The sequence below is a fragment of the Pagrus pagrus genome (assembly GCF_965226575.1).
Source record: "Pagrus pagrus genome assembly, chromosome: 10".
Taxonomy (NCBI): Eukaryota; Metazoa; Chordata; class Actinopteri; order Spariformes; family Sparidae; genus Pagrus; species Pagrus pagrus.
Genome location: NC_140194.1, coordinates 19924526 through 19940367, shown reverse-complemented (window position 1 = coordinate 19940367; position 15842 = coordinate 19924526). Strand labels below are relative to the sequence as shown.

Here is a 15842-nt window from a genome sequence, read left to right as displayed (position 1 = left end):
AGTAAAAGCTCTTATTCAATAGGCTACTTCCTAAGGGCAACAGTTTAAGTTATATAGTCCAATGAATGGTAGCTACAGGTAACAGGTAACTTTCACTATTACCGAAGTGATATTTTAACACAATATTTTTTAACTTTTATTCAATCATGATTGTATTGTACTTTATACTGCACTAGTATTTTTTCTTCTTTTTTTTCTTCGAGTTTTATTCTGAAGGTTTTGACCGGAAGTCGCGTGGTTAACCTCCGCAGTTCTGACTAACTATGATGGGGGTGTCTCCTCTCCTCCACCAGCCTGAGCTCATCATCGGGAATCCCTCATTAGACACACACCAGAGAGACACAGACACACACCGGCCCGCTCTGCCTCTCAAACCCGCAGACATGCTCACAGGGATGCGGACGGAGACTGGGGACTCGGTGGTCCTGGATGCTGCGGCTCTGAGGCAGCAGAGGAGACTGAAACAGGCGATCCAGTTCCTCCATAAAGACTCAGCTGACCTGCTGCCTTTGGATGGACTGAAGAAGCTCGGGACATCTAAACAGGGGGTGTGCCTCTTCTTACAGGCCTCTTACAACGACGCTGAAGTTAGCCTCCGATTCGCCAGCTTCCGATTCGGCACTTAAGGGGAAAGTTAAGGGGAAATTAACGTAACGTGCAGTGCGACTGTTTGTACACTGATTGTCTGTTTTTTGGGACACTTCTTGATGTAAAAACATTTTAGACATTTTAGGTAAGACATTAACTTTACCTGACACCCGCTACTGTATTTGTGAAACGTTTATTTTATTTGTGAAAATGCACAGTCTTGCTAAAGTCTTGTTTTGTGAAAGTTTTGTGAAATTATCCCTTTTTGCATTTTCACAAATAGAATAAAGGTTTCACAGATCAGAAACTGTGTTATAATGAATGTTTAGCCTCTGTAGGATAATCTAATCCAGATTTGAGAAGTCTGGGTTCAGTGGTTTTTGATCAGGACCAGGTCTAATGTGGTCTATATGATGAGAAAACGGTGAAATCTGCCTTTATTGCATTTTCACAAATAGAATAAAGGCTTCACAGATCAGAAAATGTGTTATAATGAATGTTTAGCCTCTGTAGGATAATCTAATCCAGATTTCAGAAGTCTGGGTACAGTAGTTTTTGATCAGGACCAGGTCTAATGTGGTCTATATGCTGAGAAAATGATGAAATCTGCCTTTATTGCATTTTCACAAATACAATAAAGGTTTCACAGATCAGAAAATGTGTTATAATGAATGTTTAGCCTCTGTAGGATAATCTAATCCAGATTTCAGAAGTCTGGGTTCAGTGGTTTTTGATCAGGACCAGGTCTAATGTGGTCTATATGATGAGAAAACGGTGAAATCTGCCTTTATTGCATTTTCACAAATAGAATAAAGGCTTCACAGATCAGAAAATGTGTTATAATGAATCTTCAGGGCCTGTAGATTAATCTAATCCAGATTTGAGAAGTCTGGGTACAGGGGTTTTTGACCTGGACCAGGTCTAATGTGGTCTATATGCTGAGAAAACGATGAAATCTGCCTTTATTGCATTTTCACAAATACAGTAAACGTTTCACAGATCAGAAAATGTGTTATAATGAATGTTTAGCCTCTGTAGGATAATCTAATCCAGATTTGAGAAGTCTGGGTACAGTGGTTTTTGACCTGGACCTGGTCTAATGTGGTCTATATGCTGAGAAAACGATGAAATCTGCCTTTATTGCATTTTCACAAATACAATAAAGGTTTCACAGATCAGAAACTGTGTTATAATGAATGTTTAGCCTCTGTAGGATAATCTAATCCAGATTTGAGAAGTCTGGGTACAGTGGTTTTTGACCTGGACCTGGTCTAATGTGGTCTATATGCTGAGAAAACGATGAAATCTGCCTTTATTGCATTTTCACAAATACAATAAAGGTTTCACAGATCAGAAACTGTGTTATAATGAATGTTTAGCCTCTGTAGGATAATCTAATCCAGATTTGAGAAGTCTGGGTACAGTGGTTTTTGACCTGGACCTGGTCTAATGTGGTCTATATGCTGAGAAAACGGTGAAATCTGCCTTTATTGCATTTTCACAAATACAATAAAGGTTTCACAGATCAGAAACTGTGTTATAATGAATGTTTAGCCTCTGTAGGATAATCTAATCCAGATTTCAGAAGTCTGGGTTCAGGGGTTTTTGACCTGGACCAGGTCTAATGTGGTCTATATGCTGAGAAAACGGTGAAATCTGCCTTTATTGCATTTTCACAAATAGAATAAAGGTTTCACAGATCAGAAACTGTGTCTGAATGAATCTTCAGGGCCTGTAGATTAATCTAATCCAGATTTGAGAAGTCTGGGTACAGTAGTTTTTGATCAGGACCAGGTCTAATGTGGTCTATATGATGAGAAAACGGTGAAATCTGCCTTTATTGCATTTTCACAAATAGAATAAAGGTTTCACAGATCAGAAAATGTGTTATAATGAATGTTTAGCCTCTGTAGGATAATCTAATCCAGATTTCAGAAGTCTGGGTACAGTAGTTTTTGATCAGGACCAGGTCTAATGTGGTCTATATGCTGAGAAAACGATGAAATCTGCCTTTATTGCATTTTCACAAATACAATAAAGGTTTCACAGATCAGAAAATGTGTTATAATGAAAGTTTAGCCTCTGTAGGATAATCTAATCCAGATTTCAGAAGTCTGGGTTCAGGGGTTTTTGACCTGGACCTGGTCTAATGTGGTCTATATGCTGAGAAAACGGTGAAATCTGCCTTTATTGCATTTTCACAAATACAATAAAGGTTTCACAGATCAGAAACTGTGTTATAATGAATGTTTAGCCTCTGTAGGATAATCTAATCCAGATTTCAGAAGTCTGGGTTCAGGGGTTTTTGACCTGGACCAGGTCTAATGTGGTCTATATGCTGAGAAAACGGTGAAATCTGCCTTTATTGCATTTTCACAAATAGAATAAAGGTTTCACAGATCAGAAACTGTGTCTGAATGAATCTTCAGGGCCTGTAGATTAATCTAATCCAGATTTGAGAAGTCTGGGTACAGTAGTTTTTGATCAGGACCAGGTCTAATGTGGTCTATATGATGAGAAAACGGTGAAATCTGCCTTTATTGCATTTTCACAAATAGAATAAAGGTTTCACAGATCAGAAAATGTGTTATAATGAATGTTTAGCCTCTGTAGGATAATCTAATCCAGATTTGAGAAGTCTGGGTACAGTGGTTTTTGACCTGGACCTGGTCTAATGTGGTCTATATGCTGAGAAAACGATGAAATCTGCCTTTATTGCATTTTCACAAATAGAATAAAGGTTTCACAGATCAGAAACTGTGTTATAATGAATCTTCAGGGCCTGTAGATTAATCTAATCCAGATTTCAGAAGTCTGGGTTCAGGGGTTTTTGACCTGGACCAGGTCTAATGTGGTCTATATGCTGAGAAAACGATGAAATCTGCCTTTATTGCATTTTCACAAATAGAATAAAGGTTTCACAGATCAGAAACTGTGTTATAATGAATCTTCAGGGCCTGTAGATTAATCTAATCCAGATTTCAGAAGTCTGGGTTCAGGGGTTTTTGACCTGGACCAGGTCTAATGTGGTCTATATGCTGAGAAAACGGTGAAATCTGCCTTTATTGCATTTTCACAAATAGAATGAAGGTTTCACAGATCAGAAACTGTGTCTGAATGAATCTTCAGGGCCTGTAGATTAATCTAATCCAGATTTGAGAAGTCTGGGTACAGTAGTTTTTGATCAGGACCAGGTCTAATGTGGTCTATATGATGAGAAAACGGTGAAATCTGCCTTTATTGCATTTTCACAAATAGAATAAAGGTTTCACAGATCAGAAAATGTGTTATAATGAATGTTTAGCCTCTGTAGGATAATCTAATCCAGATTTCAGAAGTCTGGGTACAGTAGTTTTTGATCAGGACCAGGTCTAATGTGGTCTATATGCTGAGAAAACGATGAAATCTGCCTTTATTGCATTTTCACAAATACAATAAAGGTTTCACAGATCAGAAAATGTGTTATAATGAAAGTTTAGCCTCTGTAGGATAATCTAATCCAGATTTCAGAAGTCTGGGTTCAGGGGTTTTTGACCTGGACCAGGTCTAATGTGGTCTATATGCTGAGAAAACGATGAAATCTGCCTTTATTGCATTTTCACAAATAGAATAAAGGTTTCACAGATCAGAAACTGTGTTATAATGAATCTTCAGGGCCTGTAGATTAATCTAATCCAGATTTCAGAAGTCTGGGTTCAGGGGTTTTTGACCTGGACCAGGTCTAATGTGGTCTATATGCTGAGAAAACGGTGAAATCTGCCTTTATTGCATTTTCACAAATAGAATAAAGGTTTCACAGATCAGAAACTGTGTCTGAATGAATCTTCAGGGCCTGTAGATTAATCTAATCCAGATTTGAGAAGTCTGGGTACAGTAGTTTTTGATCAGGACCAGGTCTAATGTGGTCTATATGATGAGAAAACGGTGAAATCTGCCTTTATTGCATTTTCACAAATAGAATAAAGGTTTCACAGATCAGAAAATGTGTTATAATGAATGTTTAGCCTCTGTAGGATAATCTAATCCAGATTTCAGAAGTCTGGGTACAGTAGTTTTTGATCAGGACCAGGTCTAATGAGGTCTATATGCTGAGAAAACGATGAAATCTGCCTTTATTGCATTTTCACAAATACAATAAAGGTTTCACAGATCAGAAAATGTGTTATAATGAAAGTTTAGCCTCTGTAGGATAATCTAATCCAGATTTCAGAAGTCTGGGTTCAGGGGTTTTTGACCTGGACCAGGTCTAATGTGGTCTATATGCTGAGAAAACGATGAAATCTGCCTTTATTGCATTTTCACAAATAGAATAAAGGTTTCACAGATCAGAAACTGTGTTATAATGAATCTTCAGGGCCTGTAGATTAATCTAATCCAGATTTGAGAAGTCTGGGTACAGTGGTTTTTGACCTGGACCAGGTCTAATGTGGTCTATATGCTGAGAAAACGGTGAAATCTGCCTTTATTGCATTTTCACAAATAAAATAAACGTTTCACAAATACAGTAGCGGGTGTCAGGTAAAGTAAATGTCTTACCTAAAATGTCTAAAATGTTTTTACATCAAGAAGTGTCCCAAAAAACAGACAATCAGTGTACAAACAGTCGCACTGCACGTTACGTTAATTTCCCCTTAACTTTCCCCTTAAGTGCCGAATCGGAAGCTGGCGAATCGGAGGCTAACTTCAGCGTCGTCCTCTTACAGGCTGCTGCTGCACGTTTTTAGGCTCGTGCCTCAACCAAAATACAGGATTTACCACAGGAGGCTGAACTAATGATGGAGGAGACACTGCGTCCTTCTTAATCTACCACCATCCCATCTTGTCTTTTTTATTCCCTTTAATCTTTGAATCTGTTCTTAATTCTCTGATGCGATGTCGTCTTCTTATTTCATTTATCTCTATTTTTGCATTACTCTTCCTCTCTCTTTCTTTTTCTGTGATTCTGTCTGTTTTATGGCTTTTATTCCTTTTACTTGTAATGACTCATATTGTCTTTTTTTGTTTTTACATTTTATGTTCTGCCTTCTTGTGTTAACTCACCTCAGACGAGGCTTCCTTGTGTTTGGCTTGACTGTTGGGTGTTTATTCAGTGATTGTCTTCCTGAGTTTCCTGCTTTTGCTCGTTTGTCAGAGCGCTTTATGAACTCTGTTTTTAAAGGTGCTATATAAATAAAGTTTATTATTATAATTATTACAGTTACTTTGCAGATTACATTCTGCATCAGAGCCAAATTAGTACATTTTTAAATGATTTTTTTAAATTGGGAATCATATTAAAAAACAAAACAAAATGAATAAACACTGATGATCCAATAATTTTCATAGTACCCATAATACCCATAGTATACAGTATATGTCTGTATAATTTTACTTTTACTGAAGTACATGTATTGCCAGAAAATTATTTCTAAGGGCAGATGGATCTGTGTGCATATACCTGTGCAATTTTCATGTAGATGAACAATGTGCAAAATTTCCCAAGATTAATGTGCAATGTGCAAAAAAAGAATGAAAAGAGCAGCAGATTTCCTCACATTATATAATATGCTTCTTGTTTTCGTCACACAAACAGTTCCAGTATCCAAGATACAGAGAACAGAAGTGAACAATAGGAAAGTACTGACTGCTAAATTTTCCCTTATTCAACATCTTTTGAGTTAATCTATAGGTTATGTTCACCAGGCGCTGAAGAAGGTCTCTGAAGATCACAATGGCAGAGATTATTATAGATTATTAATTTGTTTTTAAGATCCAGCTCCACAGTGACGAGACAACTTGGCTGCATTTTCTGACTGTATTGTTTTTGTTTTTATTGCAGCAGCCACACCATATCCTCCAGAAGCGCCTGCTGGAGGCCAAGCTGTCCCGGGGGAGGATGAACATGTGCGGAGTGACCCCAAACAACGGAGACATCCTTCTGAGCTGTACTCATTTCAATTCAAATGAGGATGAGGAAGAGGAGGAGGATGATTTCATCTATGTGCCCTGTAAGGTGAGTCTGTATCATCAAGTACAGTGTACAGTGCTTTATTTTGGATAAAACACATATTTCCCTTTGCATAAATTATGATCCTCATTATTTTCTCCTCTGCCTTCTCTGTGTGTTCACAGTGTTTGGGACAGGAGGTGAACTTGCTGATTGACACCGGCTGCAAACTGAACCTGATGTCCTCAGTAACTGTGGAGAGACTTGGGTGAGATGTTCATGATCTTTCCATTTGATTTACATCAGGTCACTTTCAGTATTCAATGAGTAATGTTCTGTTTCTGTCAAAGTTTGAAAGAACTGGTCGACGAGAACAAAATGGAGACGGAGGGATTTCCGTTTCAGCGGAAGCTTTGTATCGACGGACACATCAGAGAGCTCAGCCTCACCGTCGGGCAACTCCGAATAATGTGCTCCTTTGCCATAATAGGTAAGGAGGAAGAATAGGATTAAAGATAACTTGAGTTTTGTGACTGTAGCCGGTGATTTTAATACACTTTTAAGTATGATATTATAATATTATTGTCTGCCAATTCCATTTATTTGCAGAAAGTAACAGACCACTGATGTCCCTGGGAAACAAGACATTAAAGAAACTCAAGGTAAATCATCTACTTCCCAGGAGGAGCAGCATAAGTTAACATTTGTTCTGTGGGGAGGAAAGGCAGTTGCCTTCATGTTAATGTGTGATATGTTGGTATATTATCTTGTCCACAGTGTGTAATTGACACTGAAAAGAAGATGTTGCTGTTTGGCACAAACGTGAGGGAGCAAGTTCAATTCGTCGAAAAGCCATTCAATGAAAGGTGAGATTTGATTACCTTTAACAGAGTGTTTATAGAGAGGCATGAGAAGCAAAATAACAAAAAAGCATAAGAGGTCTCCTTTAAAGTGATACTAACTCCAGTGTCCTTCTTCCTCTTCTTCTTCTTCTTCTTCTTCTACAGCTCCTACGACTTCAGCAACCTGTGATACTGACTTCTCTTCACCTACAACACACACAGTGACCAAAAGCAATAGAAGTATTTACTCTTACAACTAGACGCCTCTTAAGGGAACTGCAGATTTCTCACCTCATCAATTCTCACTTTCTCTCTGCCTGTTAGTTTGAGTCAGATCATTGCACTGACTTCACCTGTTTTTACATAACGGCAGCAGTTTACACAGAAGCTGCTCCCATTAACAGTTCCTCATGTAGCATCGCCGATGAATAGCATTCTTGTAGCCTCGAGTATGATCATGTTTTAGCTGTCACTACAGTAGTACGTATTGTTTAGCTGGTAAACAAATTATTATTATCAGAGCATGTAGTGCCGTAGACTTTAAAATTCTAATAGAATTGTGATTTATAGCTCTTGTATTGTTCTTCCAGACATTGTATTCTACATTTATAGGTGGAAATTAACGTTGGAGAACAAAGATCGTTAAAGGAGTGTTGCTAATAAGCTTAGCACAGAACAACTGTTTATCTACTGTATTTTATAATCTTCTAAATGTATTTTCTAGTCCAAATCGTGTCTTTACATTGAGGTCACTGCCTTTTAATGTTTACAGAATATCAGAGGACACTTGTGGTATGTTTTATCACGTGACTGTAGCAAAGTGAAGCACTGAATATCAAATAAAATCCCAAATTATGTGAAAATGTGTCCGTATTTTTGCTTAATTTGTCACAGAAAATTCAGCTACATAATTTGTCCATGTGCTATTTTATCTGAGAGCCATTTATGAAACCGGGCCAATTAAAGCTGTTAATTAGAGGAAGAATCGTGACACATACACAGCAGAGATTTTTCACCCCTGCATGGTCAGGAGGGGATGAAGAGCAGCTTTAATTGCTCAGCTGACCTATGACTTCACCACAGCAACCGTACCATGACAGCAGTGTTTGGTGACGCTCTCGGCTCAGCTGATTGGCAGGTGAACAGCCCCTCCAGTGGCTGTGAAGAAGACTGACTCAGTCTTGAAGAGTTCTCCATGGAAACAGACATCAACAGTGAGGAGAGGCTGTCGTCTGCAGCTGACAACATGAAAACAGCGGGTAATGTAGCCACTCAGTTTCTCTGTGTGTTAACTGACAAATTAAAGAAACACAACATGGAGAGTCGTGTGTTTAACCGCTTTCTGTTCAGAGCATTAGTATACAAAGTGTGTTTTCGGTTGATAGCAGTGTTTTACACCCTCATGGAGGCTCATTAGAAAAAATGAGATTGAAGTTGTTGGGCACATTAAGGAAACAAACAGCAGCTGTTTTATAACAAAAGTAACACTGACCTTAAAGGACAACACAATGTCTTACTGTTCTACTTTGTTTATTTTTGGCGGACCCTGCCACCTTTCAAGCTTCAAACTTTTCTGGGGACCTTATTTTCCTCCGAGAACAGCTTGTTTATTCAGTTATGGAAAAATAAAGTTTGTACTATGACCTCATGTGTATTGTAAATATTAAAATTCTGAGTATGATTTCTTCTCCAAAACTTAATTATGAGTAAAATTCATAGCTAAACTTATTCATTAAAACAATAATAATGAGTAACATTTCTCATGCACACATTTTAGAAATTACTAAAAGTACTCGTACTTGTTGAGTAAGGAGAAACTTTATAAGAATTATGAAGCGCTGTCTATGGCAAATTATTTATTTTTTGGGCCTTCTTGTAAATTCGGCATGTTACACATTTAGTTATTTATGTCTTGTGTAAAAAAACATTGTATCCCTTTGTCACACTGATGTACGTGTTTATTTGCATAGAGAGGGGGAAGTGAGATCAACAGTGAAAGTAAAAATTTGTTTAGGGAGTCTGGGGGATTTCCCTCCATCTTCATCTCTTTGCTGTTGCTGACTGCAGTTGGTGTTTTTGGCGGCTTTGACCTATAATGTGTTGACGTTCAAATTTGGTGTGTGCTGTAGTTTCAAACATTTTCAAATTGCTGGAAATTGTTGTTAATAACTATGAGATAAGTTATCCTGGCCTTTTATGTTAATGCAAACTAAACTGCCACTAAATCCTACACACTGGTCCAAATCTGGTCCAAATCAATTCCACGCCATTTTTCCTGTTACTCCTAACTGTCACATTAGAAAAACAAATACTGAAAATAAGAGAAAATTGTTTCATTTCTTGACATTATTGTCGTACAGGGATGGCATCCAGGCAGATGTTGGCCTCTGAAGCTGCACTGATTCCATTTTTTCTGGGGAAACAGAGATGCAACATCACTTTTGTCGTGGCCAGCTCAGAGAACATGAGGGCTGTTCTGGGGTCAGTGAAGCGCCTGCTGATCCAGACGCTGCTGACGAAGGCTTCACTCAGGGACTCTCTCTTCAACATCATGACATTCTCAGGCAAGGTGAGGTGGGACTGACTGCTCATTAAAACACCAACATCTTAAAGGACAACTTGAAGGTGCATTATGTTTATTCAATGTGTTGATTTTAGTTTAAGATATTCAAAAAATTACTTAAAATATCAACCGAAATAAGTTTTGACATTCATTTTAACAAAAAGTTGCTGTAGATAATATTGTTTTCTTAATATTTTTCAGAAGTGACTGATTTTTTCTCTCTGCTTTACAGTTGACCTGCTGGTCCCCCCACATGCTTCCCTGTGCTCCTGACACAGTCTACATGGCTCTGTCCTGGATTCATTCCATCAGCTGCAGCCCCGGCAGAGATCTCCTGTCCGCCCTGAGCGTGGCTCTCACTGACGCTGCCTGTCACGCCATCCACCTCATCTGCACAGACCTCCCTGACCGTCCGGATGCCCTGCTGACAGCCCTGCCTACCCTGGCAGCTGGGAGGCCGGTGAACGTGTTCTACCTGCTGCACTCAGGTGGTCAGCTGGACAGAGACACTCAACACTACCTGCAGTGTCTGACGCAAGCCACAGGAGGGAGCTGTTATGCAATTCCAGTTGGTTTGAATGGAGGTCTGGAGAAGGTATGGCTGAACCAAGCAGGACTGGTAAAAAAATGGTGGATTATTTTAAAAATTGAATCCCAACACAGGACTCTCTTGAAGGTCTAAAGCACAATTAGTCAAATCAATACTATACTGACGCTTTATTTTGTATGCTTTGTTGAAATATTTAGAAAAAAATCAAAAACTCCAACACGTCTACAATCAAAATGGCTTTATCTGTCTGTAATTACATATGTGTGTTTCCATGCACGCTGTCAGGTGATTCCACTGTATATCGAGGAAAGCCAATCATCAGTGCCAACACTCTCTTCAATCAAGTGTCGCTGTCCTTCCACTTCAGTCTTGATCCCACAAAACACTTCATCCCCTCTGCTCAGGTTTGTCACCAACATTGACACGTATTTGGTGACCTTTCTAACAGAAACATACACACAGGGCGGTAAATTTAAGATACTATTTGTATGTATGATGTTGCTATCAATAAAAATCATCAGCTCAATGACTTGTGAGCTGTTGCTTGGCTTCCCAGGTGCAGTCTGGGTAATCCTCTCCGTCCTGTTACCTCCTGCATGCTGTCTGGCCAAACCCTGAGTCCAGAGTTCTTCCCAGGATGCCGAGTGCTGGCCAGGAGGGAGGTGGATGGCCTCTACTACATGGGCATTGTAATACAGCAAGTACAGGTGAAAAGATACTGTATGAAAGTGAAGGCAGAAAGCTGCAGTACAGAAGTTTAATGTGATAGTATAATCTTGACTGATGTCTGTGGGTCAGAGACGTAAGTTCCAACAAACAATTCAACACCAAATAATTACTTAAAAACTTAATTTTGTCTGCTTTGACTTCATTTACAATGTTCTCTCTTCCTCCTAAAGTTTGAATCTGTGTCTACACTGTTTCTAAACACCCTAAAATGTAATCTGAAAGTCAATAACTCAATCTCAAAGTCTTTTCAAGTCATTCAATTTAAAATGTACGCTGACATCCTCGTACCACGTGTTTAAACTCAGGGCCGCGGAGGAGTTTGGGTTGTTGAGTTTGACCACCCAGGGAGCACCAGTTTGGGGGTTGTCTCCTCACAGAGGCAGCTGGTTTGTTCCCTCGACATGGTGAACCACATCGGCGCTCACACACGCTGTCTGGTACCTGGTGATGCTGTGCTATCGCCATGGGAACCAGATCTGAGGAGATACGGGCCGGGGAGAGTGATGGCCGCCACGGAGTGCAGAGATGGTCAGTAGAGTTTGTGTTGAGTAATACTCAACGTATTGTAACAAGTTATCTAAAGCTTTACTAAACTTAACTTTGGTAGTTTTATATTATTATTATAACATTATTATTCACACAAAAAGCCCTAGTGAATGAATGAATGAATGTAAACCCCTCTCAGTAAACCACTCTGTGTTGCTTGTTGTAGTTGATGGTGTCAGGAGCCTCCGGGTGCTGATGTGGAACAGCTGTGTGTCTCTGGTTCCTGGCACTCTGGTTTTACCCATTTCAGCCTCTCATCATGACCGAATAGTCAGGGAGCTCCAGATCACAACACTAGCCTCTGGTCGTTGTTGCAGCTGGCTTTGTGCTCGCAGCTCCTCCTGCACTCCTCAGCTGCTCTGCAGAGACTGGTGTCAGTCCTCACCTCACTGCTGCTCAGTCACAAACCACCAGCCATGTAGCTGTAGGTCCAGCTGTGGAAGACTGGATGGATTTGAGAGGGCAGAGAAAGATACAGATGTGAGGAAGAGTGACCCTGAGGTGCCCTCCTCCTCCTCTTCGTCTTTCTCTGAGGACGAGACCAGAGTACTGTCTCCTCCTGCAGTGAATCTGAGGAGTAAAGAGCAGCGTCCTCCCTGGAGGTACTGGAGAAGAACTGGTTCAGAGCCACAACACAGACAACCAGGTGGGAAACACAGACACTGCCAGACTGATGCATTCTGGTTTTAAATTGGTCTGGTTCTTGATTTAAACAAAAGTGACCAAAATAATTTGATTCAACTTATATGATGATGCTGCTCAGATTTGTGCTCCTTAAGACGGAGCAGTCAAATCCAGTTTGGCTGTTTTAAATCCCTGCTTGTTCTAGTTTATCTGAAGCCATTCTACACCACAGCTGAGCTAGTCAGATGCTAAGTGTCAGATCAACAGCCCCATGAGATCTCATCTTGCTATGTTTCTGTATTTATCTGCAGGGAGTGCAGTGCCGAAGAGGACATCACAACCTGTAAGGTTCAGCTTCCCTGTCCCACAGATCAGTGCCTCGCCCAATCACAGCTCTCTGTTTCAGTCACTTCCGGGTGCTAAAGGAAGAAGAGCGAACACCAGAGATGTTTTTGGAACGACCAACTTCAAACCTCGACCACCAGCGGGACTGCGGCCTTTCTCTGGCAACAATGCTTCGGCTGTTTACACATAATATGTCAGTGTAAGACAAAACCTCACCAGATACCTATGTAAGGTTGGTAAAAACAAACAAAAGATGATAAAAATACTTTATTCAAATACAAATAATACACTGATATGGTATTAGTGCAGGTAAAAATACTGAAATACATGAGTCTTTAGGGCAGAATTTGGACACACAATCTATATAATAAAATACTCATAAGTGCAATAAAAATATGGCTTCTCAATATGCAGCAATTAAAACACGTTGCAAAATAAAGATGTAAAATCTCTTAAAGCAGAAATCAGCTAAAAAACGGGCAATAAACACACAAACAGCCTAAATAGCATTGGTCAGTTTAGTTATGAATCCGGTGAGGTGTCAGAGATTGAAGGTGAGGTCGATGCTCTCTCCAGCTTTGACGCTGACCAGCTGAGTCTGCTGCTGTGACTCTGGCAGGCCAGCAGTGACGGCGTACGTCCCTGGGGAAACCTCGATGAAGAAATCTTCACCTGCTGCCGACACACGACCCTGTGACAAAAGAGAGGTGAACTTTTGTTGCAACACAGCTGAATAGTGGGTAAATGAGTAACGTTTCATTTATAGCCATGAGAAGGATTTTACAAACACAGCCTCCAAGAAATCTGCAGTCCCATAGGATTTGATACAAAACTACCAATATGTGTCTCAAAATACAAACTGAATAATGTTTTTTTTTCTACAAGAAGTTCTGGACATTTATTTCTCGTCTGTAAATGTGTCTGGGTAGTTTTGAGATCCACTATTCTTAAGTCTAAGACTAGACAAGACTAAGTCTCGGAAGCATTATTGATAGGAGGAGCCTTTCACAGTCAACTTTAGTTTTGGTGAATCAACACTTGCCGGCTTTTTGCAGGTTTCAGCTCATTGTTTTGGTTTGCTTTACTACATTATTAAGTTCAAACGGGTCTTACATGCCCTACACAGTCACTTTCAACCCCCCGGTGCAATAAATGGCAAAGATGAAATAAACACGTGGCTGATGAAGAACATAGAAAACTGAGAAAACTTAAGATCCAGATTATTTTCTCAGGACTAAAGTCTAAAATACCAGTGAGTATTGAAATTGCAATTTCATAATTCGGTGAGAAAAATGATTCCAATAAGCTAAAATAAAGATGAACGCTTTACAGGAGAGTAGATTATTGTTACTTTGTTGGATGGAGCCCTTGCATGTTTTCTGGCTGACGGTGCAGGTGTCGTCGTTCTAGCTGCTGCCCGTGTATGAAACCTGGACACGTGGCTCCTCTCAGTGTCAGTGGGTGCAGTGCAGCAGCCAGACTCATAAAACCTCTGTAGCACGGAGAATATTTACATTTTAGTTCATTATACTACATGTCTGTAGCTGAAAGCATGTGGGTGCAGGCAAATAATCACTGACCTTGCACTGATGGGTCGTCTGTGCCATGAAGTCTGCGATAGTTGCAAAGACATCATCAAGCTCTTTGTGTCTTCTCTAATACATGACAAGAGCATGAGAAATGAAAAAAGATGAGCACAAATGAAACACAGCAAAGGATCCTAATTTAATGATGGGGTTAATAGACAAAAAAAAATGCTGCCACCTTGACAGGGATTTCTGTGTCCTCGTCTGTAGTAGTGGGGGTCTGGGATGCTGCTGCGCTTGTCCAGTCTACACTCCGCCTGGAGGCCCGCTCCAGCACCTCCAGGCCCAGACTGGCAGAGCGCCGCAGAGAAGACTCCAGCCAGGCTTGGCTCGCCATGAACAAGTCAAGTGAACCTCAGGTGCCCTTCACCTGAGAGGAGGAACAAGCAGAGAGCACTCAGCCAGTTTCCTTTTTACTTGAAATATTCCTAACTAGTATTACTACCCCTAGATTATATTTTCACCTGGGTATGTTTGTTTGTTGGTTGGTTTGTCAGCAGGATTACACAAAAACTACTGGACAGATTTCCATGAAACTTGGATGGAGGACGGGTCTTGGCCCAGAATAGACCCCAGAATAGACCCCAAGTAAAATGCGTCACAACATATTAACAATTATTCCCCTCAACATCATCATCAATGTATGTATTTTCTTTTAGTGAAAATAAAATGCAACAATGAACATTTTCACTAAAAGTCGTGAACCGCAGTATCTGAGTATCTGATAATCCACTATTTTTAAGCAAACATGCAAATGTTATGGTAGTTCCTGCCTTCTGCCCTGTTTTTATATTTTTTTAAAGAAAAAAATAAGCATTTTGACAGAACTTTGATGGACATTTTTCACTTTTTTTAATCGCAAAATAAGCGTTAAATTGCAAAACTAATAGACGGATTAATTTAGAACATAAAGTCGCATGCCTAATTAGATGTCAATTCATATTTAAATTAATAACATTTGAAATGGATTATATTATCTGTGAAATATCAATGCATTATCGTCAAAGTTTGGCGGTTTAATTCACAAACTCCTGATCAAAGACAACAAATATCCATGTTGTGTAGTAGGCTACAAGTCAATGCTGGTACACAGCGCATGCGTGAAGATTAACGCCCCACTGAACTACAGTAGAAAGCGGAAGATTTGTTTCTCACTTTCAATTTTAACCAATCAGCGGTCACTGTCACCTTCATTTAGAACACAGACCTTCTAACGTTCCATTCGCACACGTCGCGTTCTGTCAACGTGTCGTCGCGATAACTTTAGCGTTCTACGCGCCGACAACAAACCTCGAGCAGAGATTATTTACTATTTACCTGATCAACTCACGGAGAGCTGGGCGGCTCCGAACGGAAATACAACCATAAATACAAGCTTTCAGAGAAAACAGCGCTTCTTCATTCAGTCAGTGTGCACGTAGTTCTCGTGTTTTCCTCATTTCGTTTGCAAACTTCAGCTTTCACACCGCCGCCGTGCTGCTTTCAAGTGACAGGACAGGAAATCCTGCATGTTAAACCCCGCCCCCTGGTTGGAGGACCCAAA

The 15842-nt window shown here is 40.0% G+C and overlaps 3 protein-coding genes across 3 annotated transcripts; 2 read left to right on the top strand and 1 right to left on the bottom strand.

The window, feature by feature from the left end:
• Positions 1–246: 246 nt before the first annotated feature.
• On the top strand, positions 247–8215 carry LOC311264455 (nuclear receptor-interacting protein 3-like). Its single transcript, XM_084365325.1, has 7 exons — positions 247–548; positions 6407–6580; positions 6700–6782; positions 6865–7004; positions 7124–7176; positions 7292–7380; positions 7522–8215. The coding sequence occupies exons 1-7, from the start codon at positions 264–266 to the stop codon at positions 7544–7546; spliced, it is 849 nt and encodes a 282-aa protein (XP_084221451.1). The 5' UTR covers positions 247–263; the 3' UTR covers positions 7547–8215.
• Positions 8216–8580: 365 nt separating this feature from the next.
• cUnh11orf16 (chromosome Un C11orf16 homolog) lies at positions 8581–12929 on the top strand. Its single transcript, XM_084363979.1, has 8 exons — positions 8581–8615; positions 9717–9925; positions 10152–10514; positions 10755–10873; positions 11026–11176; positions 11504–11726; positions 11911–12390; positions 12680–12929. The coding sequence occupies exons 1-8, from the start codon at positions 8603–8605 to the stop codon at positions 12901–12903; spliced, it is 1782 nt and encodes a 593-aa protein (XP_084220105.1). The 5' UTR covers positions 8581–8602; the 3' UTR covers positions 12904–12929.
• Positions 12930–12965: 36 nt separating this feature from the next.
• Positions 12966–15802, bottom strand: akip1 (A kinase (PRKA) interacting protein 1). Its single transcript, XM_084363980.1, has 5 exons — positions 15617–15802; positions 14478–14669; positions 14294–14368; positions 14065–14205; positions 12966–13404 (listed from the first exon to the last, which is right to left on the bottom strand). The coding sequence occupies exons 2-5, from the start codon at positions 14634–14636 to the stop codon at positions 13255–13257; spliced, it is 525 nt and encodes a 174-aa protein (XP_084220106.1). The 5' UTR covers positions 14637–14669; positions 15617–15802; the 3' UTR covers positions 12966–13254.
• Positions 15803–15842: the final 40 nt, after the last annotated feature.